Source organism: Vicia villosa, linkage group LG3 (assembly GCF_029867415.1).
Source record: "Vicia villosa cultivar HV-30 ecotype Madison, WI linkage group LG3, Vvil1.0, whole genome shotgun sequence".
Classification (NCBI taxonomy): Eukaryota; Viridiplantae; Streptophyta; class Magnoliopsida; order Fabales; family Fabaceae; genus Vicia; species Vicia villosa.
Window position 1 is genome coordinate 56695046 of NC_081182.1, and position 26873 is coordinate 56721918.

At 33.6% G+C, this 26873-nt stretch overlaps 4 protein-coding genes across 4 annotated transcripts; 2 read left to right on the forward strand and 2 right to left on the reverse strand.

The window, feature by feature from the left end:
- Window positions 1–9424: 9424 nt before the first annotated feature.
- Window positions 9425–10845, reverse strand: LOC131658109 (protein FAR1-RELATED SEQUENCE 5-like). The gene is made up of 2 exons (XM_058927442.1): window positions 10632–10845; window positions 9425–10407 (listed from the first exon to the last, which is right to left on the reverse strand). The coding sequence occupies exons 1-2, from the start codon at window positions 10843–10845 to the stop codon at window positions 9425–9427; spliced, it is 1197 nt and encodes a 398-aa protein (XP_058783425.1).
- A 9-nt stretch (window positions 10846–10854) lies between these two features.
- On the reverse strand, window positions 10855–11481 carry LOC131658110 (protein FAR1-RELATED SEQUENCE 5-like). Its single transcript, XM_058927443.1, has one exon. It carries the CDS (start codon window positions 11479–11481, stop codon window positions 10855–10857), a length of 627 nt encoding a protein of 208 aa, XP_058783426.1.
- A 1317-nt stretch (window positions 11482–12798) lies between these two features.
- Window positions 12799–15840, forward strand: LOC131655821 (probable arabinosyltransferase ARAD1). The gene is made up of 4 exons (XM_058925629.1): window positions 12799–13574; window positions 13808–14104; window positions 14198–14293; window positions 14795–15840. Exons 1-4 carry the CDS (start codon window positions 13113–13115, stop codon window positions 15203–15205), a joined length of 1266 nt encoding a protein of 421 aa, XP_058781612.1. The 5' UTR covers window positions 12799–13112; the 3' UTR covers window positions 15206–15840.
- A 3266-nt stretch (window positions 15841–19106) lies between these two features.
- Window positions 19107–22758, forward strand: LOC131655822 (uncharacterized). The gene is made up of 9 exons (XM_058925630.1): window positions 19107–19372; window positions 20741–20850; window positions 21035–21103; window positions 21268–21383; window positions 21486–21540; window positions 21624–21747; window positions 22035–22082; window positions 22186–22280; window positions 22379–22758. Exons 1-9 carry the CDS (start codon window positions 19312–19314, stop codon window positions 22475–22477), a joined length of 777 nt encoding a protein of 258 aa, XP_058781613.1. The 5' UTR covers window positions 19107–19311; the 3' UTR covers window positions 22478–22758.
- The last annotated feature ends 4115 nt before the right edge of the window (window positions 22759–26873 follow it).

The following is a 26873-nucleotide window of genomic DNA, read 5'->3' on the forward strand; positions in this document are numbered from 1 at the left end:
CAGCGTTTAAGTTCCTAGAAGTAAGGATTTGAATAATCTGTTTTTGGATTTGAGTAATATGTTGGTAATATTGAGTATGTTTTGTTCCTTACTTTCTGTTCTTGCTATTGAGTAATATGTTGTATGGACAGATATGAAAACAAGATCTGCGGCAAGAATTGGCAACAATGACCATTTAGAAGATTTTGAGACAACAGAAGAGGAAGACTTAAATGATCGTACTAATGCAGTTAGCACAGGAGAGGAAGAGGATGAAATTGCTGATATGAGAAATAAGAAAAGCAAAAAAACTTCATCAAGGATATTGCATAGGTGTTTTCCTAAGAAGCTGACAGAATTAGTTTAGTTGTTGAACGAGGGAAAGAAAGATCCTAGTAAGAAAGAAGATTGTATTAAGAAAGAGAATTATATTAAGGAATGTGGATTTGGCGGATTGTTGAAACTGAACATCACCATTATCCCGGGGGTATTTGTAAGCTAGATTTTAAATAACTTTGACAAAGATAGGGGAATGGTTGTCAATGAAAATGCAAGGATTACTGTTGGAGAGGAAGATGTGAAGAGGGTATATGATTTGCCAAGAGGTAAGAAGATAATTGATTTGGAAAAGGTTGACAAATCAAATAAAGAAAAGTTGAAGAAATTTAAGGAGCAGCTCGGGTACATAGGGGAGACTTATGATAGTATGATCAACATACATACCAATGTTTTGTATGAAAGGTTGAAATCACAAAGAACAAAGCTTGGGCAAAAGGTTTTACATTATTGGCTATCGGAACCATTCTTTGTCCAACTACTTCATATTTGGTTAGTTTGAACTATGCTACAATATTGAGCGAAGTAAAGAAAGTTAGTAACTACAACTGGTGCCAACACTTAATTCAACATGCCAATGGAGGGATTAAGAAAGATGCATGTTCTGGGAAAGCAGACTTCCACTTTCTTCTAGTATGTAATCTATTAAAATATTGTTATCATTGAATGTATCCTCTTTAAATTTTATTTAATAATCAGGTTTAATATCTTCATTGTAGGTACATTTTTTATATATGGTGCAAACAACCAAAAAGAAGAAAATAGTTGAAAAACCACCAAGTTGTAGTAAATGGGAGGATGACATTGTGAGCTTGGAGTTGAAGAAAATAAAGGAGAAGGGAGGTTTCAACAAGGTGATCGTTCTTGATAAAAAAGATTGTGATGTTCCAGAAAGTAGTAGAGCAGAAAAAGACATGGATGATGAAGTGATGCATGCCAAAATTGTCGATACTGCAAAACGTAGTAGAGAGAAAGTGATCCAAAGAAAAGGGAAAAAGCGAAAGACACAAAATGTGGATGATGAAATGATGGAGGCTCATTTGGCTCCACATGACTACGCATTAGAAGAGGTATATCTGAATGAAATACTCAATATTCAAATTTAGTAGTGTAATATATTAGCAGTATTGAGTATTGAGTAATGCGTAATATATGGCCTTGAGTATTGCATAATATATGGCCATTCATTGTTATTTGAGTATTTAGTATTGTGTAATATATGGCTATTCATTGTTATTTTAGTATTCAGTATTACAGTTTGAGAGTACATGTTTAATATGTGGCTATACATGCTTAGTTTGAGTAATATGTGGCTATTCATTTGAGTGGTTTTATGTACATTGCAGGCTAAAAAACAAATAAAGATTTGTGATGAAAAGCTGAAGTTTTGGGCAAATTGGAAGACTTATTGGGTCAAACAGGCAGAGGAAGTTGAGTCTTCAATGAGAAAAGGAAAAGAAGTTGGAGACAAGGAGCATCATTCTGAGACGGGAAAAGAAGTTGGAGATAAAGAGGATGATGCACATGAGCCTAGAAATGTAAGTCCTGAATTGGTTGAGAGTGAAGACAAGGATGATGATTCAGATCATGGGAATGAAGAACAAGCTGCAAATTTAGTTGATAAAGAGGATGATGTAGAACAACCTGAAAAAGAAGATGATGCAAATCAGCCTGAAAAAGAAAGTCAAGAGAAGCATGGTGATACAGGGGAGATGAATGATTCTGATTGGGGTCAACCTTCTTTTGATCTAGGATTCAGTACTCCTATATCATTGGAAGTAGTATTACCAATGGAAGAAAGTAGAAAGTCACCACCTGAGGTGGTAACATACACACTTATGGAGAACGTACCACAAAATGAACAGTTTCCGCTTCCAAAAAGGATCTCAGCGTTGTCACAGTACTTTAGATCCCCATATGTAATGCAAATGAAGAAGGCAAAATTGAGTGAGGAAGACACACAATTGGTCAAATATGCCTGGACATTGGCAGAAGTAAATGGAGGAGATATGTACGTTGATTTTTTAATTCCAGCCATTTAATATTTTTTTTTAACTTCAATTTTTAAATGAGATTCTTTATATTTCATCTCTAATTGATAATGATTTTAACATGAAGGGAGGTATTGTTCCAAGACAAATGCAAGATGGTAGAAAACCTTAACAGGGGATCCTTATTTTGTCTCAAGAAGGATTGTAAGTTAGAGGGGGGTGTCACTGAAAACTATTTTAGTTTCTTGAATAAAAAAGAGATGATGAAAGGAAAGATGAAAAGCTTCATATTCCCTATTACATATGAAGTAAGTATCACATATTGATTAGTTTTAATTAACTAAATTTACAATATCTTAATTGTTTAAATTCCCATATTAAATGTATTTTGTTATAATTATTTGCACATAGTTTGACCATGGCGTCAAGATCACTAGACGCAAAAAGGATCATAGAGAAGCCCATGTAGTGGCTGAGTATGCAGAAGATTTAATAAGACAGCTCAAATATATGGATTTTAATGACATAGACATCGAAAATACTGAATATGTAAGTACATTTTTGTTTAATATTTGTGCTAGTATTGAACAATATGTAGGATAATATTCAATAATGTTTAAGTAATATGTTGATCATATTGAGTAATCTGTTTTGATTAATTACAAGGTTAGCTAGAGAGTGGGATAGTATTGAGTTCCATGTTGATTATTGTACTCATGATTTATTTTCATCATTACAGTGGTTTTTCCCAGTTTATGAGTCACTATGCTGCATATGTGATCGATTTCAAAGAACAGAGGTTCAGATTTCTGAATAGTTGTGAAAGGTTCACATTTCGAAAAGAAGATGAATGGGACAACTGGGGGAAGTGGAAAGTGAGATATGGGATGGAGTTGATAAATGCTAAGAGAAATGAACCAATAGACTTTAGTGAATGGAGTTGGGAGGATGTGAAATTGCCTTTACAACATGATAGGAAATCATGCGGGCTATTTGTTCTCACATATATTGAGAAATGGGATAGCAAGCAAGCTGCAATTTGGGATTTTTTTAAGCATTGGGATATGATGACAAATGAAGAGCAAGATGATTTCATGGAGATTCAAAGAGTAAAAGTGCTGCTAGACATCTTGAAGCGTGAAGACAATGAGCTGCTTGGAAACTTGACAAAGTTAGCCCTGAACTTGGCTGAAGAAGAGGCAGCATGTGCTATGGCAGATGACCTCGAGAAAGAAGCCGAGAAGAACAAAAAAAAGCTGAAGACAAAGAAGTCAGCCCCGAACTTGGGTGAAGAAGAGGTAGAATATTCTATGGCACATGACCTTGAGAAAGAAGCTGAAGAGGTCGTAGACAAGATCGAGAAAGAAGCCGGGAAGAAGACAAAAAAACATAAGACAAAAAGGAAAAAAAACTCTATATTGAATTGTGTAGTAAGAATGTTGGTGTTTAGTGAAATATAATTTTGATGTTTAGTAACTATATTGATTAGTATTACCTAATGTTGCTAGCTTGACTGTATGTTGGTAGCACAATATTGATTAATGTGGCTGGTTAGTTTGACTAATACTTTCAAGTATTTAAGTAATGACATTGCCTATTTTAGTAATCTTATTGCAATAGAGTAGAGCTTCCAGTATTGAGTATTGAGTGGTGAGTATTGAGTATTGAGTAATACATGCTTAGTATTGATTAATATGTTGTTATACATGCTTTGTTTCAGCAATTATGTTTTACACAGGTGCATGTAATTTAACTAAGAGAAACTATCGAAGATGGATGCATAATAAAGCATAGTTTTATTGTGTTAAATAAGTTCTTTGAGCTCAATTCATTTTATTACTATTGTGTTAAATATATTCTTTGAGCTCAATTCATTTTATTACTCTACTTCAAAATCAAGATAATTCCATGAACCATATTAATAAAAAATTGGACAATGAACAAAAATGTGAATTATATCATTATATAGAAATTAGTAGTTGAAATGACACACAAGTGGATATCCAATTTTACAACTCTTTCTTCAAAGAATATATGACAACAAGACGAAAACGTGCAGCTATCCACATTTTTGGGACAGTCGACGATTAGTTAGGTTTTACACGCTATAAAATATTCAAAAATTGAAGATAAGAAGTTTGGGTAACCGTGTTTACAAACTTGAAACTTTTTTAAAGAAGCAGGAGGTTAAACTAAAGAATATTCTAAACTAAATTGAAGCAGGAGGCTATAATTCAAAGAAGCTTTCTATGTGGGCCAAAAGAATTGTATATTAGAGTAAAAGATTCAGATTCTAGTCACTAGTAGGGGTGGGAATAGGCCAGGCCGGCCTACAGGGGCCTATGGCCTAGCCTACATAGGCCTAGGCCAGGCCAGGCCTATTTAATAAAGAGACCAGGCTTAGGCTTTTTTAAAAGCCTATTTTATTAAATAGGTCAGGCTTAGGCTATTAAAAAAGCCTATGAAGCCTTATAGGCCGGCCTATATTTTTATATATATTAGAAATATATTAAATAAGTTGGTTCTTGTATGTATATATATTAGGAAAAAAAAAAGCTAAATAGGCTACCATATATATATATATATATATATATATATATATATATATATATATATATATATATATATATATATATATATATATATATATATATATATATATATATATATATATATATATATATATATATATATATATATATATATATATATATATATATATAACAAATGCTAAATAGGTTTACTTATATATGATCTACAAGACTTCTTAAGTTATATAGATTAATTGAAAACTTTAATGAGATACAGGCTTTTTAAATAGGCTTTCAGGTCAGGCCAGACTTTTAAAAAGGCCAGGCCAGGCCAAAAAACTGAGCCTATGATAGGCCGTAGGCCAGACTTAGGCCTTTTAAGTTTATCGTAGGCCAGGCTCAGGCCTTCTAAAGCCTAGCCTAGCCTATTTCCACCCCTAGTCACTAGCATGCTAAACAAATTCACCTCAGGAAGTGAGGTTGTCTTTCCAGTAACTAAAACAAAATATTGAAAATTTCAAATAGTAGACAGAAATATACTTGTCTAAAATAAAGTAAATAACTAAATTGGCAATAACCAAAACAATCAAATTGTAGACTGAAATATAAAATTATGCTTACAGTAGGATGAAAATTTCAAATAGTAGACTGAAATATAATTGTCTAAAATAATGGAAAGAAATTAATGAAAATCAATCTTATCTTTCTACAAGATGCCGGTTAAAGTGGTCAAAGAATTCAATAAGATTCAAAGCAATTTCTTATGGGGAGGGGTGGCGGAAAAAAGGAAAATTCATTGGATTAGTTGGAAGGTTGTGACTTTACCCTTTGTAAAGGGGGGTATAGCTATCAAGGATATTTCCGACTTCAATTTAGCTCTTTTAAACAAGTGGAGATGGAGGATTATTAACGGTTCCAATTCTTTGTGGTATGAGATCTTGAAAGCCCGTTACGGAGATTTATCCTTGCATATCCTTTGCGGAGGCGGCGATCAAGTGTGCTCTTCTTCATCCCATTGGTGGAGGGATATTTTAAAGGTTGGTTTTTTTAACTCATCTATTTCATCCCTTTCTTCCGGAGACCCGTTGATTTCTAATTGTTGTTTCAAAGTGGGAAATGGTTTCAACACACCTTTTTGGGAGGTGCGGTGGTTAAACAATTGTGCTTTGATGGATTCATTTCCGAATCTTTTTTTGTTATCTTCTTTGAAAAAAGTTTCGGTGGCGGCTATGGGAGGGTGGAGTGAGGGTATTTGGAAGTGGGGGGATTTAGGCATTTCGGAGACGGCGTTTCTTGAGCCCGGAATTGCTTTGGATTATTCGATTTTGCGAAATCTTTTGGAGAGTTTTGGCGGATTTCAAGAAGGGAAGGATTTAGTTGAATGGTCTCTTGACTCGGAGAAAGGATTTACGGTGTCTTCGTGCTATTCCATTTATGCGCAAAAGCGCATTCCTTTTGGTCCTTTTAATAGGCATGATGAGGCGTTGGAGTTAATTTGGAAGATGGAGATTCCCTTTAGGATTAAAAGTTTTGGTTGGAGGCTTTTTGTGAATAGGCTTCCCACAAAGGATCTATTGGTGTATAGAGGTATTAACTTAACTTCTACTAATTTAAAGTGTGTTTTTTGTGATTTGCATTTGGAAGATAGGGACCATATCTTTTTCAAATGCGTTGTGATTAATTATGTTTGGAAGGAAATTGCAAAGTGGTTGGATTTTCCGGGTTGGAACATGGAGGATTGTATTCCTTTTTTTATGGAATGGTATTCGATGGGCCGTAGAAAAGGTATTAAAAAAGGCAAACTGGGGGTGTTTTGGTTAGCCACTTCTTGGATTATTTGGTTGACAAGAAATGGTTTTTGCTTTAGGAATGAGGCTTGGAATGTTAATAATATGATTTGGAATATCAAGATCTTGATATGGAGATGGTCTTTTATAGGCGATATTGCTCATCCCAATTGTAGCTTTTACGATTTTGTTAAGGATCCGGTGTCTTTTATGTCGTAATATAATTGGTTTGTAATATTGACTTTTGACGGTATTATTCCGTTTCCTGTGTAACAAGGTTGGAGAACCCTTAGTTCTCCGGTTAATATATTCTTGCTTACACAAAAAAAAAAAACATTGTTCATTGTTAAAGCTAATTTTGCAGCATCTTCTTCTTTCTTTTGTTTCTTCCGTTGTGCGATGAATCTTTGTCTCTCCCTAGCTAACTCATAATCGCTTTTGAGCCGTTTCTTATACCTGATTGGATTGGGTCTCTTTTTGAACTTTTTTGCACTAGAATCAACTAGAAGAGGTTCAGCAACATTAGTATCTTTGCAAGATGCAGACCTGGAAGATGAAGGTTGATCTAAACACCTTTAGCAACTGTAACACCCTTCTAAATACCCCGAAAAACATAGTACAAAATCAGAGTTAAACATGAATTCAAGGGCGTCACAATTTAAAACAATTATACATTCCATGTGTAATCATGCTCCACTGAGAAAACAACATATAATTTATTCAAACTCATGTTTTATCACAGCGGAAAATCAATAATATTTGGATACTCCATGAAACATCATTCATAAGGATCTAAGCCTTTTTATTCCAACAAAAGAGAATTATCTAAACCAAATAATAAAGAAATAAAAGAGTTTGATAACTCTAAAAAAACATGTGTTCCCAGTGTTACAAGTATTCAGAGCATGACTCCAACACCTAATTATTAGACTAAAAGCGATAACTTCTTAAAAGCCATCCTCACCAAACATCTAAGCCACTTAGCTTCAATCTGAAAAATAAGAGTTAGGGTGAGACTACATCATGAATTAAATAGCATTATAAATCATCAGATATAGAATTCATAAGCAATTATCCACCCTACTTAGCATATTCAGATTAATCAATTCATACCAATCACAAGCACAAGTCAATAGTGTGCACCAATAACACAACACAATCATAACACCGGATTTCATCCTGACATGTCACAATTTATACAAAGACCATGCAGACTCTTATGCATTTGGTACCAAACATGGGCTAAACCCATCCAACTGATCTACTCATCATCGAGATACAGTCCACCGACACAAATTCCACACAATGGGAATTATGTCCTACAAAATCCACTCATTATCGGGATATATCATCAATGCAAATGATTCATGAATGAATGCACACATATGACATACTTACAACATCACTGATCTGATGAACAACATCGTCTCACATAACTCAACATAGTTATCACCAACAAGTATGTACATGTATCATGCATCATTTAAAACAAATCAATCATCATCATTCATCAAAACACATGATAACAACATTTACCATGAATAACATCCATCTGCATCATCATTCATCAAAACACATGATAACCATATTTACCATGAGCAACATCCATTTGCATAACAAGCAGAAGCAATCACATTATAACAACACACATCATTGCACATATTCAATTATGCAAACAACAAATCATTGCACCTCATCAACTATGCAAAACAAGAATGAACCACATTTGAAGAAAATGATACTTTTCAAAATAAAATCAAGTTATTATTGTTTTCTATATTTCATATGGTAGAGCATTCAATTTAAGGAACAACATCCAAAACGGCGTCTAAAACAGACTTACGGTTTGAAAATTAGAGCTGTTTGAAGTTAGAATAGTTTTCAAAGCGTGCTGCTGGAATTTGTACTGGAACCCGGTTCCTCCCCATGTGGGAACCGGTTCCTGGACCCAAAATGCTATTTTTAACGTTTTAAAACAGTGGAACCCGGTTCCTACCACATCATTCCCTTAATTCAATCCTATCATCATCAAAATCATAATACCATATAATTAGAGTAATCACCCCTTACCTTGATGGAGATTCTTGAATTGATCCTTGAACTTTGGGGTTTTCCTCCTTCCTTTGCTCTTCTCACTTCTACGATCAAAATCTTTTTTCCCAACTCTTCTCTTGTTCCTTTCTTTTCTATTTTTCCAATAATAAAATAATAATAGAATTAGGACTAAGTGTAGAGCTTTTTACTCCATACACCCCCTAATTATCCCTCACACCCCAAAAGTCCAATATTCTCTTATTTTCTTGTTTTATGAAAACATAACATAATTTAGTAATGGACTCCACAACTTAACACCCCCTCATTACTAAATACTACACTTGGCCCAAAGACCAATATTCCATAATTCCTCCAATTAGTTCAACAAAAATACCAAATAATTCTAAATAATAATTTAATTTCCGTTTAAATTAAAATAGAAAATATGGGGTGTTACAGTAACAATCAACTCTTCCGCTTGCTTCCCACATTCAATTGCATCATTAAGAAAAAATTGGCACGCATCAGGGTCCATGCAAATACGGGTTATAATCTGAAGCATAACACCAGAAGCTTGTTGATATCTTTGTGCAAAAGTAGTATCTTGAATACCTCCAATACTAATGGGTTTTAAAGCATCAAGGGATGGACGAATTCCTTTAGTCCAACGCTTCAATATGTAGTGGTCATGTATGGACTTCAAGGACTGGTATTGGACAGAACTCCCTAAGAAGTCTAATATCTTGAAAACATGGCGACATAAGAATCACTGGTTCTCGAACATCCGACATGTACAAGTAAAAATCTTGTTCCCAATATCTACAGTAACAACCCTCTCATCAAGTCGCAAATGATCTTGATTATTAGGAAGAAGGTTTTCTGGAACTTCATCGAGCGACATATAAACATTCGCAGCGGCATCATTATCAAAATCCAACTCATCGGCATCACGAACAAGTTGAATTGTGAACACTTTGAAAACTCTATTAGAAATTGAACTTCTTGACGTGTCCTCCTCATAATAATATTTGAAAGAAAGATCATATTGCTTGTGAATGAATGCAAACGATGCTGGAGTATACTTGGCGACAACAGACCTCATGAGTTGGCTGTTGGGATAATTGTTTCTTGGCCTAGTATTGGCAGCCTTGAAATCACAATCAGCATGATTATCTCGCATTTTCTCAACCATAACATTGAAATGGATAAAGAATTGCACAAGTGAGTGGTATGGCTGAAGATAGTGGCGAAGAAAGGCATTGAATGACTCGCTTAACTGTGTGGTCTTCAAACCGGCAGTGAAGTGTGATTTCACCCAAGCAGAAGACCATTGAGTACGATTACGATGAATCTGGACAAGCCAAGTAAATTCAGAAGTAGCTTTACCACCAAAACAATTTTGAAGCATCTTATTCCAATTGAAGTCAAACTCTGCCTCATCATCAACATTTGAAACCAAGTGATGTAGTTCGTCAAGAAATGCACCATTGCAACGAGAGCCTAAGTTAGACTTTGCATTCTCCCCCATGTGCCAAGAACACAACCCATGGAAGACATCAGGAAAGATGTTTGGAACTGACTTCATCAAAGCACAAGCTTGGTCAGTATAAATTGTAATGGGTTTCTTATTTTTCATGCACTTCAGGAAAGTGGTAAACAACCAATCAAAACTTGCTGAAGTCTCATCGTAGAGCAGGGCACAACCAAATAATACACTCTTACGGTGATTGTCAAATCCAAGGAACGGAGCTGGTATGTATGACAAAAACATATAACGAAAAAGTTAAAACAATGGATGTTATCAATATAAAAGCAGTGTCATACCTAAAACAATGGATGTTATCAATATATCTTTATACTAATATATAATGATGTAATAATAAATATGGTAGAGAGAATATATCAATGCACTAATAATTGCAAAATAAAATGGAAGCTTGATATAATAGTAGTGAAATGAATAGAGCACAAACATAATGGACGATACTCCGTGTTTGTTCGATAAGTTGTGTCGAAACGGATGAGATCACCAAATAATTCATAGTCTTGCTGCATGATTGCATCTGACCAGAAAATGCTAGCTATGTTCTCTTCAGAATCTACTTGGATATCATAATAGAACGATGGGTTCCTCAAAGCTTCATTTCTAAGATATTCTTGGATAATAGTTGCATCACCAATGACCATTTCCTTTTGTTAAACAGTGGTGAGAAAGTTCTTTAAATCTTGGAACCAATACCCAAGGTTCTTTGAACCACCAGCTATTTGACGCATAACTTGAAAGGAGAATCTTACAGACATGCCTGATTTTGAATTTATTATAGCAAGTTGTTTTTGAGGCTCACTAATCTCTCGAGCAGATCTCAGGTAATGTGAATGCTCAGGTTTATGGAGAGGGTGGTTATGAGTAACATTCCATTTGTATATGTGATAACCTTTAACATTGGAATCATACTTCAACGAAATACTAGCCGGGCAACCAGTCCTTTCCTCGGGAAGTTCTTTCTCTTTCTGATATTCAATGAGAACAGGAGTATCCGAGTTTGTTTTGTTCTTAGGATCCGCCCGACTCTCATGCTTGAAAACATGCTTGTTACAAACATAACGGACATATTGCACAATGTCCATTTTTCTGTTACGAGAATCATAGAAGGAGTGCAAATTTCTTCTCAAAGAAAATCCCCTTTCATGAGCGTATTTAGCGTAGAAATCCTTGATTGATGAAAGGTCGTGGAAGACAAAATGTTGCCACGATTCTTTATTTTCATCGGAGATTGAACCAACATCTTGAGTGACATTTGTGGAAGACAAAATCTCATCCATTAGCAACACAACCTACAAAATACAAATTACAAATTTAATAATAGGAAAGATAGATATGCATATTCAATATTATACAGTAGTCAGGGTTATTCTATCAAAATATATTGCACATTACTCATGAAATCCTAACATTGCTCAACCATATTACACATTACTCAATGAATTCTTGCATTAGGTAATCACATATTGCAAGAAAGAAATTCAGAAATTGAAGTGGGAATTCTAAAATTCAATTTAATATTATACAGCAGTCAAGGTTATTCTACCAAAATATATTGCACATTATTCATGGAATCCTAACACTACTCAACCATAGTACACACATTACTCAATGAATTCTTGAATTAGGTAAAACAATGAGTTCTATAGAAATTCAGAAATTGAAGTGGGAATTCTAAAATTCAATTTAACAAGTGTAAAATCCAATACCTATGATTTCCTGAATGAAAGTGAGCTTGAGGAATCACCAGAATGAGTTATTGCTGGCGGCGAAGAATGGCGACGGTGATGACGTGTTGGGAACGAAGCATGACAACAGTGGTGATGTGTTAGGAAGGAAGGATGAAGACGGTGGTGATCGGCGGTGGCGACGGTGCAGGCGGTGGCGACGGTGCAGACGGTGGCGACAGTGGTGAATTGAGAAGAAAAAGATGTCGAGTCGTTGAATTGAGAAGAAAAAAATAGTAAAACGTTTTCTTTCTGTTTTTAGGAAATATATATGGTGATTTCTAGCCATTAGATGAAAATATTGATCCAAAGGCTTAGGTTAGCTTATGCATGGTGCATAAGTAAATCCTTATGCATATTAGCCAATGTCTTCCGTAGGTACATCTGCGAAACACTTTCTTTTTAACACGTTTCGTAGATGCATCTCCCCAATGTTCACTATGTTTTTAACGCTTCCGTAGATATATCTACGAAATAAATAAATTTTTAAAAAAATACTACTACTAGATGTATATCTACGAAAACAATATACATGATTAGAATTTGGGAAAAGCTAACATGTGCCTCAAGGGCACAAAATAAAGAGATATTTATAGAAATATTTTCTTGAAACACGTGCATTCAATGTATCGAAATTTTAAATATAATTTTATTGCATTTAATTACATTTAACTTTTTTTAATTATAGTGTCCTTAAGCATGACCCTTAGAATTTTACCATATGACTGAGAGAATCAAGTGTGGGTGTAATGAGATATTTATAAAAAAAATGAAAGAGAAGATAGGTGTTTGATGTATATTTACTCTTGTTTATTTATTTGAATAAAAACTTATCATAAGGAAGGTTAAAGAGTGCTCATAGATATACTATCATCCGGTAAAACAGTTCGAACATTTCAACACGATGTAATCAAAATCAAAATACACCTCCTCCCTTGTTGACGAAGTTATCCAACGCTTTTCCGTTTCATGCGCCAACTACAAAAACTCAAGAATATTTAACACATGCTTATGAAAACAAGCTAATATACTCGACCTCCAAACCAAGCAATGTATCTTCACCATGTGCACAATACCACTCAGTACAAACCGAATGAACCACCAACTATACAAATAACAACAATTTCACTACCTTCACCACATTTCTTCATTCATCTTCTTCATTGCCACAAAACCATTCAAAAATGTTCGGAAAAGTTCTCATTTCTTTCATCACAGCGCTGTTAATCTTCATTCCCTGCTCAATTTTGATCGGAACACTCGACATTCGATCTTCTTTTCAATCACCGGCGGTTGTTGCAGCTTCTCCGTGCACCGAGGAAACTCCATTAAGAGTCTACATGTATGATCTTCCCCGTCGCTTTAACGTCGGCATGCTGGATCACCGGAACACAACAGAATCTCCGGTGACCGCTGTTGACTATCCTATATGGCCTGATAATTCCGGTCTCAAGAGGCAGCATAGTGTAGAGTACTGGATGATGGGTTCCCTTCTTAACAGCGGTGGCAATGGAAGTGAAGCGGTAAGGGTTCTGGATCCGGAGCATGCTGATGTGTATTTTGTTCCTTTTTTCTCTTCGCTTAGTTTCAACACCCATGGTCATCGCATGACGGATCCAGAAACGCAAATTGATCATCAATTGCAGGTACTAGATTTAAAGATGATGTTTTTTCAATGCAAGTTTCAATAGCTTTGCTTACAAGTTGTTTGAGTAATTGTCTCTGAGAATGAAAACTGGAAGTCTGTATCTGTAATTGGGTATTAATTCAATTGGGATTACTGATTCAAATTAAGTTATAACTATAATTTTCCATTTTTTATTTTTTAAACTTTTGTTAATACTTGTTAGTGTTAAGCATGGCCTGTTTCTGGTTTCAGATTGATTTGATGGGATTATTAAGGCAATCCAAGTACTGGCAAAGGTCTGGAGGTAGAGACCATGTATTTCCTATGACACATCCTAATGCATTTAGGTTCCTGCGAGATCAACTGAATGAGTCTATTCAGGTTGTTGTTGATTTTGGTCGTTATCCCAAAGGCGTTTCTAATTTGAACAAGGATGTAGTGTCCCCTTATGTACATGTTGTAGATTCTTATATAGGTGATGAGCCTCTCGATCCGTTTGAGTCTCGTACCACTCTGCTTTTTTTCAGAGGGAGGACGCACCGGAAGGATGTATGCATTTTCCTTTCTGATATTCAATTGTAAGAATAACTTGGATTTAAAAATTACTAGAAACTTGACTTTTGGGGTATGTGTTGTTTGCAGAAAGGCATTGTTCGTGCTAAATTCACAAAAATATTAGCTGGTTTTGACGATGTTCACTACGAACGAAGTTTTGCTACAGGAGAAAACATAAAATTGGTATGAAGTAAGTTATTAGTAAGGTTTATAATTTTTTTCATTCGGTTTTTCACTTATATGTAGCTGGAAAATTTGTGGTTATTTACTGTCTCTTTAGTTAAAAGGTCCATTTTTTACTTGCATTCTAATGCTGGGATTCTGTTTGTTTTCTATGAACAGAATGAAATGTTTTGGAAGTGTGAGCACATACTTTATTACACTTTCAGCTAAATACTATCATTTCTGCGTAGAAAATTTCTTATCTGCTAAACATTATTTGTATGTCCAATCATTTAGATGGTTCCCTGCTACTGAAAACGTTCATTTGTTAACCTGCTTAAGCATGTACCATTCTAAGAATTTTACTTTTTGATCTATTCAGATAGATAGTCTTTGCAATGGGAGATCATGGTCAATTAATTGTTTTTGTCCCTTGTCCCTTGCTCTGTTTTGTTGACCATTTTGGTGATAATGAAAATAACAACTATAGTAATCCTTCATTCTCTGTGTCTATTATAACAGTCATCTAGAGGGATGCGTTCATCAAAATTCTGTTTGCATCCAGCAGGAGACACACCTTCCTCTTGCCGCCTTTTTGATGCAATTGTGAGTCACTGTGTTCCTGTTATTGTGAGTGATAAAATTGAACTCCCATTTGAGAATGAGATTGACTACTCTCAGTTCTCATTGTTCTTTTCCTTCAAAGAAGCACTGGAGCCAGGCTACATGATCAATCAGCTTCGCAATTTTCCAAAGCAGAAATGGACTGAAATGTGGAGGCAACTTAAAAACATCTCCCATCATTATGAATTCCATTATCCACCAAAAAGGGAAGATGCTGTTAACATGCTGTGGAGACAGATCAGGCACAAGCTTCCGGAGATAAGACAATCTGTTCATAGAAGCCGGAGGCTTAAAATCTCAGACTGGTGAAAGAGATAATTTTCAGATCTCCTATCCATCTTCACATATCTCATACTCATACATTTATCCTACAATCACAGTGAAAGGAAAGAGTATATTGACCAGCCACTTCAATTATTAGAAATTTAAAATAGTGAATTGGTGGCATTTTATGTGATTTGTTTTGGTCCTTGACCTCTGATTTGGCTGACATTCTCACCTCACTTGGGATCATGATGTTCATCTACACTCTGCAGATGGAGATTCAATTATTTTCTGCCACTTCGGGAACTGCACGGCTTCTTCTTTTCTGATTGTTTGGTTTAATAGTTGCATAAGTGAGAAGATATGCTCTCAGGATTTATCAAAAAAGCAAAGACTGCTTGTGCATATGCCATATAAAAATGGTAATTTGAAAATTTTAAGGTTACCTCCAGATTGATTGATAGATAGAGGTTAGTAAGTAGAGGCGGGAAAAAGACAGAAAAAGAGATTATAATTGTTTACTATCATTGTCCTGTCTTTCAACCTACTAGTTTGTACACACTTGATGTTATTGAATGAGAAAAATAAAATTTCTTGAGTTCCTTTGCAATGGAATTTACTTTCCGAAAGCCTTTAATTTGACACAAAAATCCATCATCCAAAAAAATATTTCTTTAATAAGTTGTTTAACATTGGGCCTGAGCTGAGTGAAAAGAATAATATAAAAAGTGGTATACATAACCATGAATTGGATAAGTTAGTTGATCATCTTATTTTCATTTGTTTATATTTTGATGAGATGAAAGATTAGAAGAAAATTGTTAGAGTGTGCGATTGATTTCTCTATGTGCAAAAATGTAAATAGACATTGCTACTAACGGTTTGCGAAGATAATTATAAAAGTGATTAAATTCCTCTTTTGAATCATCTACTCTTAAATGTGAGAATTCTTAAATGTGAGAATGTCTATAACTAATCTTATAACCATTCTATCTCAATTATGATTATTTAGATAACATAGAATTATGTCCTCGCAACCCTATCTATTGGAAGTCTTTAACCGCAATGACAAAGGTTCTATAACACGTAAAATAAGACAATTTTACAAAACACGGAACTACGACCTCACAACCCCAACTACAAAGAGTCTTCAATCGCAATGAAGGTTTTATTTCACGTGGGATAAGAAGACGACTTTACAAAACACGAAATTACGACCTAACAACCCCTAACTATTGGGAGACTTCAATCGCAAGGCAACCAACTTCGTCAAAACAACCCCTGACTATTGGGAGTCTTTAATCACAATGACAGAGATTTTATAGTACGTAAAACTAGACTAACCGTCGAGACGCAGAGCGTGATTGATTTATTTATGTGTGAGAATGTAAGTAGAATATGCTAACTAACGGTTTGCGAACATAATTGTAAAAACGATTGGTTTTCTCTTTCGAATCATCTATCCCTAGATGTGAAAATGCTTATAATTAATCCTATAACCATTCTATCTCAATGATGAACTTTTTCAAAACACAAAATTATGACCTTGTAGCCCCCTAATTACTGAGAGTCTTCAATCGCAATAACAACGGTTTTCTGACACTACAATAAGAAGACATATTTACAAAATACAGAATTATGACCTTGAAATCTCCAATCTACTGAAAATCTTCAATCACAATGACAAAAGTTTTATTACAAGTAAAATTAGAAACAGTTTTACAAAACACGGAATAACGACCTCACAACCTTATCTAATGTGAGTCTTCAATCGCAAGTAAAATCGCTTCATCAAAGCAACACCCAACTATTGGGAGTCTTCAATTGCAATGACGAAGATTTTATAGTGCATAAAACTAAACTAATGGTCGAGGTTATTCTTTTCGCAACATGAACTATCAGTAAAATCTTATAGTTTTACCCATCGGATGAACTATTCACCGCTCTTTGTTGTTATCTAAATCAATTCTCTAAATTCTGTAGATGGGAGAAAGCTTTAAGCATAAATATGAATATATAATTTTAAACAAAAACTTATTTTAGAACAACCATAAAGGTAGAATCATCTCTAAGGAACCTAATCTAAGGGGACTAACCATTCATCCTTAAGAAATTCATGGTTTTTACAACTGAAAAGCAAATATAAATACTTACAATGATGAAGAATAAGTTGCTAATGATAGCATTCATTTTCATCTCCCCTTGACTTAGAAAAACACCCTAGACTCTATAAAACTGGACCCTTTATGACTAAACATTCTTTTTTATCTATAGATAAAATCCTGATTTCACGAGATTGCGCTGCACCATGCCTCAGTCGTCTCGTGATTGATTACTTAAAAAGCTTCCACGATATGGAAGAAAGTTGGGATCACGTCGTTGCTCAAGGGTGCGCTACTTTGGCTTTCTAGATATTGATAGTGCCACTATGACTTGTAGGTGCCCTGTAATTTGATCATTTCATTATTTTTGCACTTCATGAAAAAGTTTGGATCAAGTCGTTGTGGACTATGAGTGTGTCACAATTTACATGCTTTATGTACTTTTCTCTGATTTTTGTTTGATCTTCATGTTCCATCCTTCTCTTTACTTTTTCATTGTAACTTACACAATAAAATACTATAAAATTTGTCTAGTTTGGATATTTTAAGTTGGATTAATATTTTCCAAATTTATTTGAAAACCCTACAAAACAAAAATATATTAATAGTAAAAACTTTTAAAATAGAAAATTTAAGTATTAAAAACACAGTGTCACATTGTCATTTCTTTGCATCTATGTGCTTGCAGGTATAATGTCTACAACAATCAATTAACCTATAAAGTTTTGATGATGACAATATTATAAGGTGAAGTCTTCATCTGAAGTGATGATCGAGTTGTTATTCTCGGAGGTCATGGTTCCAAAGTCAACCTCTTAGGACAACACCTAAAGTCAACACATATTCAGAGGAATCTCTGATGATCCCAGTCAAACAATTCTCTCTGACGATGTTGTCTACCAAGAAGTCTTATCAAGCCTCATCATACAAAAGAAGTCAAGTCTCAGATGGAGTGTTGAATCATTGATGTATCAAATAAAGGATCTTGAAGCTTCAGAGTTTATGAAAGAGAGAAAGTGTGAAAGCTCGTCGGCTCGGTGTCTAAGTGATCAGAGTTTTGTAAGAGATATTAGAGTATTTCTTAAATTGTTAAGGTAATGCACACACTCACCTAAAAGTATTCTTAACCTCTCTACTTGATAAAACTCCTTAAAACCCTTAGAGGAACCATTAAAATGCTTATGGAATTGATAAAGGGTGCTCCTAAACATTTAAGAGACTTACATACATTGTCTAATCGAATAAGGACATTAACCAATCAATTAGAGCAAGTTTAAGTTTTCTAATCGATTAAGACACAAGTCATTGTAGGATTTCTTTTTTGGGAATCAGGATTGTCATTTTTATGAAGTACATAATTGATTAGATGATAGGCATAATCGATTATGTTTATTAAAAAGCCCATGAATAGTTTTTTTTTGAGTCAAATTTCTCTTTTATAAGTAAAGATGGGGTGACAAAGCGGACCGTGACCCGCGCAGCAGCTAAAATCTTTCAATTTTTTTCACTTTATCATTCTGTTTATTCAAATTACTTTCCTCTTTTCTCCTTTTAAACAAAACCTAAATGAATTGGATATTGACTTACTTAAAGAATAACTTATATCTAAAAGAGAGTTAGTTCTACTTAATAGCTAATTACCATAAATTACCATTGGTGTATAATTACCTTTTAAATAAATAAATAAACAAATATAACAAAAATATGGAAAAATACAACCTATAGCGCTTTTTTTCAAAAAAAAAAAAATGTAATTATTTCAAAAATTCCATTTAGAAATAGAAAACCATCGCCCATAATGGATGGTAATTATGGAACACTAGGTCTGATTTGGAATATACGGCACCCAAACCCGATCACAGTTTCTGTTTTTGTTGAGCAAAAATATCACTACAAACAACACTCTACTTCCTATAAGTATTAAACTACACAACTCTACAAGGTTCTAGCAACAGAGCACCACTATTAGAATTACATTATATACTACATACATACTCAATTCAATTTTACAGATCAATTCCATGAACGATTAGGTTTCATCACTTTACAATGAAACGCACCTTGTTAGGAGGACCAGCTTCCTCGCGTTTCGTGATTCCTTCTTCTTCAGGTCATCATTCTTCTTTCCATTACTCGCTTATGTTGATTCATCCTTACTTATAATGCTGTTACATTCATTTACTTCATCATGTTTAATACTTTCAAATAGTACACTTTTATTGGAATTTGTGTATTCGATACATTAAAAATTGAAATATTCTATTTTTCAAAGAGTGTATTTTTTTAAAATATTTAATTACGCAAAATGTGGAAGGGTTATAGGATAATATTGTAAAATGTGAAGGATCCTATGTAATGTTGCCAACCCCTTAAACTAGATAGGCAGATAGTAATCAATTTCAGTGCCAACTTCAGTGTTTTTTTCTTTCCTCTCAAGTCAACAATCAACAAAGAGATGTTGAGACCCGAGGCCCCACCACAATAATGAGGTCGGTCTTTGTGCGTGTGTTTGGTTCTATGCTGGAGAAAACAGATTACAAATGATTTGAGTCTATAAAATTGATTTTGATTAAAAGTGAATTGACTATGAAATAGTTTATGTTTGGATGAATTATTGTAAAAGTGAACTGAATCTTAGATTTCAGTGTAAAAATAATGTTTGGATTAAAAAACTAGTACATATCTTAGATTAAGTAGAATCAATTTTGAAAATCCTATTCAAATTTAGTCAAGAGCAATCAAACATGTCAAAATCAATTCTATAGAATCAATTTTAAATATTTATTACTTGAAACTGCTACACATACACTTTAGGGTGTGCAATATGAATTACGGTCCAATTCTAAAATTTGTCATATCACAGTTAAATTTTTGTTAAATAAGATCTATAATTATTATGTTACGATGTAATATATGTCCAAAAACTTAAGAGAGCCGGTCAAACCTAACTACATAGGATGCCAACAAGGTTGGTTATTAATGAAGTTGTTTTGTTGTTACTATTTGTTACTACATCGTGTGAGTGAGGTGAGGGAATAAACAAGAACATGATGGGAGGGGTGGGTACGAGGAGTTATCTAACCAAAACTAACTTCAGGTCACAAGAATGCATAAAGGAAAGGGAAAAAAACAATTAAAAAACTGAGTGACACATCACATGGAGATGATAACATAACATATACTCCACGTGGTTTTTTGTGGTCCATAGTCCCAACAATACATCATACCTCATGGCTTGTCTATGTCATTTTTCTTTTTTGGCTTGTCGGGCCAAAACACGACAATGCACACTGTTGAAATTTTCTTCTTCTTGTTCTTCTCTACCACACTGTTTGATTACCTGCTTTGTAATCAACTTGTTTGTAGAATAGTATAATAAAAGATTTGTGATTTGATTCATTTCTTCAACTAAGTGATTAGCTTTGTGAGAAAGAAAAAAGGGTTTGAATGAGGAACTCTTCTGATTGGTTATATGCAGATGATACAACATATGGCTCCCCTCATTGGATTGGTAAAGGACTGACATGTGTTTGTTTCAAGCCTAAGGGAAACTGTCAACCAGTCTGCATTACTTTGACCCCTTTACAGGTTAGTGTTTTACTAATTAATTACTTGCCTAATTTGTAATTAGCTTCATTAAGTAATTGCATAACTTTGAAGCTTGTAGATTCTGGAATATGCTTAGTTTGGTTTTGTATTATTCTTCTTATTCTTGAATTGATTTTGTTGAACTGCTAGTGTTTTTCAAACTGTCCAATATTTTTTTTTGCAGGAGGAAAGGCTTAGAAGATTAAAATGCAGAATGAAAGTTTACTTTGATGCTTCCAAGCTTGATCACCAGGTATACTGTTTTAACTTTTTTGGTACTGGCAAGTGGCAAGTGTTTTCTTATTTTACTTCCTGTTGAGTAATTTGCTGAAATCTTATTCTCTGCTAAATTTATTCGTCGCATATTTTTGTAACCTTTATTTTAAGTCACTTATTCATAAATTGTTTCAAGGACAGGATGCTTTGAGAGCTCTTTGGTCTGCTTCGTTCCCCGGCCATGAGCTCAGAGGTTTGGTTTCTGATCAATGGAAAGAAATGGGATGGCAGGGAAGAGATCCTTCTACTGATTTCAGGTTATATTTTGGCTCATAATTTCTTTCTTATGTTTTTTAGGTTGTTTTTGTACTTGAGACAGTTTTACTTACGCTACTATTGTGAACCGATTTCTTGTGCAGAGGTGCTGGTTTTATATCCTTGGAGAACCTCCTATTCTTCGCTAAGACATTCTCCGTAAGCATCTTAACTAGCCACAATCTTTTCAAAATGTATCCTTTATTTTTATTTATCTTGAAGTTTATCTGTTGATGTTGCAGACTTCTTTTCAGAATCTTCTGATGAAGCAAGGAAGAAAGGGAGTTGTGTTCGAGTATCCCTTTGCTGTTGCTGGTGTAAATATTACTTTCATGATTATGCAAATGTTAGACCTTGATGCAGCAAGTACGTCACGATGAGCCTTTTTGTCACAATGCATTTTGCTCCAATGTTCTTTTGATGCCTATTTTGATTGACAATGAGTTTGACAAAATCATATTGTTACACTGTGATTCTGCAAAATTTATGGTCAATTCAAACAAGCCCTTAAATATTTGTTTCATTAACATTTTCCCATTTAATTAAACATGAATCTAGTGGCACTTCTTATGAAGCTTGTATTACACATATTCATATAATGTCATTTTAATGAACACAATATTGCTAATGCTGGGAAGTTTCTTCGATTGCAGCCAAACCAAGGACTTTCATTAGAACAGTTTTTCTACAAATGCTTTCAGGTAAGAATTACAACTTGTATACAAGTTGAATTGATCAAAATTTTGTGGCATAGTTTTGAAAACTGATTTCTTAACATTCTTATATTACTGTAAACATTTGCAGAAAATGAATGGGCATTTGATTTACTTTATTGCGTTGCATTTGTGGTCATGGACAAACAGTGGTTGGAGACAAATGCTACATACATGCAATTTAACGTGAGAAAAATCTATATGATCATATGTAAAATAAGATGTTCTTTCAAAGTGGTCGAAAAATCATAACCGTGTTTCTTTTTTTATTCCTATGATTACAGGATATCTTGAAATCAACGCGAGTTCAGCTGGAGAAAGAGTTGATGATCGATGATGTTCTACGGATCGAAGACATGCCTTCTTACAGTCTTCTTTCTTGATAATTGGCTATAGTTGATCATTACTGGCATAACTGTTATTCATCCCCATCATTTCTTACATGATATCATATCTATAAACTAAAGGAAACTCATTTAGAAGTGTTTATGAAGTTCTTCTCACTTTAACAGGCCTTTGTATGCAAGTTTTGACTAGTTAGTTATAGGGAGAGTTTAGATGTTGTGGATCAATTAATTGACCAAATTGTTAGACAAGTTTTTCATCCTGTAATGTAATGTTACTATTCTAGAGTTATTGATTTGAGCTGATACATTCATTTCAACATTCAAGAGTGACACCTCTTTAGTTGAAACATATATTTACAAAGCTTTTACAAAAAGAGTGCAAAATTTGCTGATAACACATAGTTTTCTTATATTCCTCCTTAAATAAGAAACAGATTTTTTGGAGTCACAAATTTGCCGCATTAACACATTTGACACATCCTTGTTCCTTTAATTGAAAGTTCCTTTAATTGAAATTGGATGATTCGGATTTCATTGCACTTTTGTTTTAAAAAAAAAAATTGCTGAATCTTTAGTCTAGTCTATCTGATATTGATCCAATACTGATTCAATATAGTACATGCAACAGTGTCAAAGGTTTTATGTATTGATCAAGTATTTCAAAGGTTTTGATGATTGAAAAAAAAACAAAGGAAAAATTAAGAACATCATAAAAAAGAAGGAAGTTTCAAACAAATTAAAAAATCGAGAAGTGTTTTGTGATTGGTGCAAAAATGTGAAAAGTTAAACAACTTCACTAAGAAACAAAGTCAATAGTTAAAAGTTAGTATGTGATCATGTGTTTTATTGTTTGTATTTTTATAGGATAAAAAATATAAAATTTGTTGTGTGCTCTCAAATTACTATGGTTGTATCACACAAGAAAATATGTTTTCAAACTTTATTTGTCTTCAAAAATCTCTTCTAAAACATCTTGATTTGGGCAAAGCTTTTGAAAATCTTGTTAAACTCATTAAAAGAAATATCATTCAGCAAGATTGTTCTGGATCTATGATGATTCTTGTTGTTCTTCTTTTGCTGATCATACATCTTATTTCTTTCAATCTTTACACTATTTGAATCCACATGATGTGTGTAACTTTCCATTACCATATCCCATAGATCTGCATCATATTCTAGAAAGATACGAAAAGTAAGATACAAACTAAACTTAGTCCCTCAAGGAATTTAACCAAAAGTAAGATACGAAAAGTGTTACAAGAATGATTCTAAACAAGCAGATACGCAATGTGAATTTCAGAATTTACACTTAAGAAAAATATACAAGAATTAACTCTAAGTGTAGTGAGTGTTGAAATTGTTGTTTCTCTTCTTTTTCTCGTTGTTTCTTTTGGTTCCTCTTTGTTTCACCCACACAGCCTCACAGGTCTTCAAAATTCTTTGTCCTCTTTAAATAGATGATGAATAGTACCGTTGGAGGATGAAATTGGAAGATGATGAATAATACCGTTGGAGGGTGGAATCGGAAACTTCATCAATTTCACAACTGTAATAGCGGGGTGAGGTTGCGCCGTGAATTATGAAGATCCGTTGGTAGTACAATCCTTTAAGAATTCAAGCATATTTGTCCTTTTTAAGGAACATTTAATTTTGCCGCTTGAATGTACTATCTCCAAGAATATTCTTTCAATTAATTCTCTCAATCATTGGCTTCGTATTTGAGATGATTTGAAGCTTGATCAGAGTTCAGAGCATTGATGATTAGATTTAAGAGTCTAGTGAAAATGAGGCTTGAGATATCAAAGTAAATGTTGAGTCATTGTCTTAGTTATCCAGATGATTGACTATCAGAGAAACACTTTTTCATATTTCAACTTTGCTTCAGAATCTATTGAAGCTCAGAGTCCAGACTCTGCTTTGTTTAGAGTCTAGAGTTTGTTTTCACCTTTGTCCAGAATCCAGAGTCTGCTTTCATTAACCTCATATTCTACACACTTGATGAACTGATTAGTGTACAAAATTATTCTCTATACTTTGTTATCATGAAAACTTAAGGATTGTAGATGTAGAACCAAACTTGTTCCAACATTTAGTTAAGTTAATCATTTTAATTCATTTCCTTCTTCCTGTGACGCTTATTCTTGAACGGAAGTTAGGATCTTATGCCACTTGTTGAACAAAAATACTCCAAACACAAGAGTGAGATGAATTTTGAAGTGCATAAATCGGAACTAATTTAAAAAATCTGTTTACTTTGAAAAATAGTTTATATTAGTTCAAAGATAAAGGAACGAAAAATAGAAAGAAGGAAATAGATAGGAAAAGAAAGTAAATCAATAGAAATAAAAAAGATAGGGATAAAGAGGTTGCGCCAAAATTTATAGAGGATCGGCCTACCACTTGTCTTACTCCTCTTCCCAAGAATTTTTATTAAGAGTTCTACTGGAATAATATCTTGAGCTTTTATGGATATTTCTCTGAATCTTATTACAAAATATGATAGATTTTACACAGGTTGATCCCCTAAACAAAACAAAACTTTTCACGGGTAAGCTCACAAACTAAACAGAGATTTTACCAGCTAATCTCAAGAAACAAACAAAGATTTTACCAGGACAATCTCAATAATCAAACAAATATTTTATCCTAACAATCTCAAAAACCAAATATATCAAACAAGAGAATCACATTCTTGATGAAAAACACTTAAGCGCGATCTTCAGTATAATAAAAACTCTTTGAAGTGTTTTTTTTTCTCTCGTAATACACTACGATAATTTTAGTAAAAGAATTAGAGAAGAGAAAAAAATAAGAAAATGATAGTAGAAATCTGAATTCGGGTGTAATTTGAAATGAGGATAAATCTTCTATATATAGGAGAAAATTTAGTTTAAAAAGGAAAAGGATCAATGGGTTTTTTAATGCTCTTTATCAATTAGGTGTTAGGTCTAATCGATTATGTAGGTTAACTATGGAAGGTTTTCAAATCGTCGTCACTAGTCGATTAGAAATCCTCTGGAATAACAAAAAGGTATTACAAAAGATATAATTGATTAACCCTAATATGCTAATCGATTATCTAGTATAAATCACGTTCCTAGAAGTTTATTCAAGCTAGTAACCAACTAGTCACTTGAGTAAAACATTTTTAGGTGATTTTATAAAAACAGAGAGACTTCAGAAAAAATTGTGTATGTGTGTGAAAGTTGTTGTAGTATCTTTGGAGATACTTTTATACTTTCATAATACAATGATCACTCATTCACAAGACTAGATAAAAATTCATAATTCCTCTCTTTAACAATCTGGAACTTCGTGATTCCTTACTAGATTCACCATTGATTTAGCAATTCATCTAAGACTTGACTTCTTCTCTCTGATGAGAATTTATATGACTTCTTTAATATATGGCATCACCAAATGTACCTTGATTAGAGATCTTCAAAGACTTCACTGAACGTCACTTAACACAAGGTGTTGTCAGCATTAAAATCGTAAATGATTATTTGTTACTAAGATCGTCCGCAGATGATTGTACCTGCAAGCACATAACTCCACAAAAAGGACGGGTTATAGCTAGCATATTAGCACATAGGCATTGATTGACATTTATGTAAAGTGCATTGTTAGATTACTTCGATGGTTGAAGAACTTCCTAACAATATGAAAATTGCACCATAGTTGTTCAGTCTGATTTTCGACATTGGAAGTTATTAAAGTGGTTTAACTACAAGTATATAACTTTTTTCTTGCGGAGTATAGTAGTTCTTTTTAAAATATAATTGTCGGTAATTACAATGTGAATTTTCTTTTGAAGTGAAGCAGTTTCAAGTGACTGTACTTTTTATGATGGAGTGTGATAGTTCTTTTTAACTATAATCGTTTAGGAAGACAATGAAAGATGGTGTATCATTTTCATTCAAGATGGAGATTGTTGGTATTGATTGAAAATATACATGTTGAAATAGTCTTACATCGCTTGGTTTTATAAAGGAAAAGTGAGTTCAAGACTATATAATAGACTCTAGTTCTTCGATACAAAATTCATCAATCAAAAGTACTTTAAACTTGTATTTGAATTTTTATTTTCTCTTATACTCTTGTGTTAGAGTGATGTGAGAAGTAATTAAATATTTTTTTGGTGTGTGTATTAGGGTCTTTGGATGGATGATGATAATATGTAATTTTTAATACATAGTTTTATTTTCTAGTTGTCATTTGACAACACGACTCAACTTTTTTCTCTTGATTTGAAGTTTCCATTTACATAATTCAGTGCTCTACACAAATTCATCTAGACTCCCATTATGACGTATCATAAACATGATGTCTTGATTCAAAATATTGTGGATATATGAGCAAGAATATTCAATTCAAATTACCCTCACCCTACATCAATTAACAAAACAAATATTAGCGTTAGATTTCTAGA

What these genes read in the sequence shown, in the direction of transcription:
- LOC131658109 (XM_058927442.1), bottom strand. Translation starts at nt 10,845, where the DNA reads ATGGTCATTGGTGATGCAACTATTATCCAAGAATATCTTAGAAATGAA. An exon ending in CACGGAGTATCGTCCATTAT is followed by an intron (nt 10,408 to 10,631) that starts GTTTGTGCTCTA and finishes CATACATACCAG; the next exon opens with CTCCGTTCCTTGGATTTGAC.
- LOC131658110 (XM_058927443.1), bottom strand. Translation starts at nt 11,481, where the DNA reads ATGGATGAGATTTTGTCTTCCACAAATGTCACTCAAGATGTTGGTTCA.
- LOC131655821 (XM_058925629.1), top strand. Translation starts at nt 13,113, where the DNA reads ATGTTCGGAAAAGTTCTCATTTCTTTCATCACAGCGCTGTTAATCTTC. An exon ending in AAATTGATCATCAATTGCAG is followed by an intron (nt 13,575 to 13,807) that starts GTACTAGATTTA and finishes TTCTGGTTTCAG; the next exon opens with ATTGATTTGATGGGATTATT. An exon ending in GGAGGACGCACCGGAAGGAT is followed by an intron (nt 14,105 to 14,197) that starts GTATGCATTTTC and finishes TGTTGTTTGCAG; the next exon opens with AAAGGCATTGTTCGTGCTAA.
- LOC131655822 (XM_058925630.1), top strand. Translation starts at nt 19,312, where the DNA reads ATGAAACGCACCTTGTTAGGAGGACCAGCTTCCTCGCGTTTCGTGATT. An exon ending in GATCCTTCTACTGATTTCAG is followed by an intron (nt 21,384 to 21,485) that starts GTTATATTTTGG and finishes TTTCTTGTGCAG; the next exon opens with AGGTGCTGGTTTTATATCCT. An exon ending in TCTTCGCTAAGACATTCTCC is followed by an intron (nt 21,541 to 21,623) that starts GTAAGCATCTTA and finishes TTGATGTTGCAG; the next exon opens with ACTTCTTTTCAGAATCTTCT.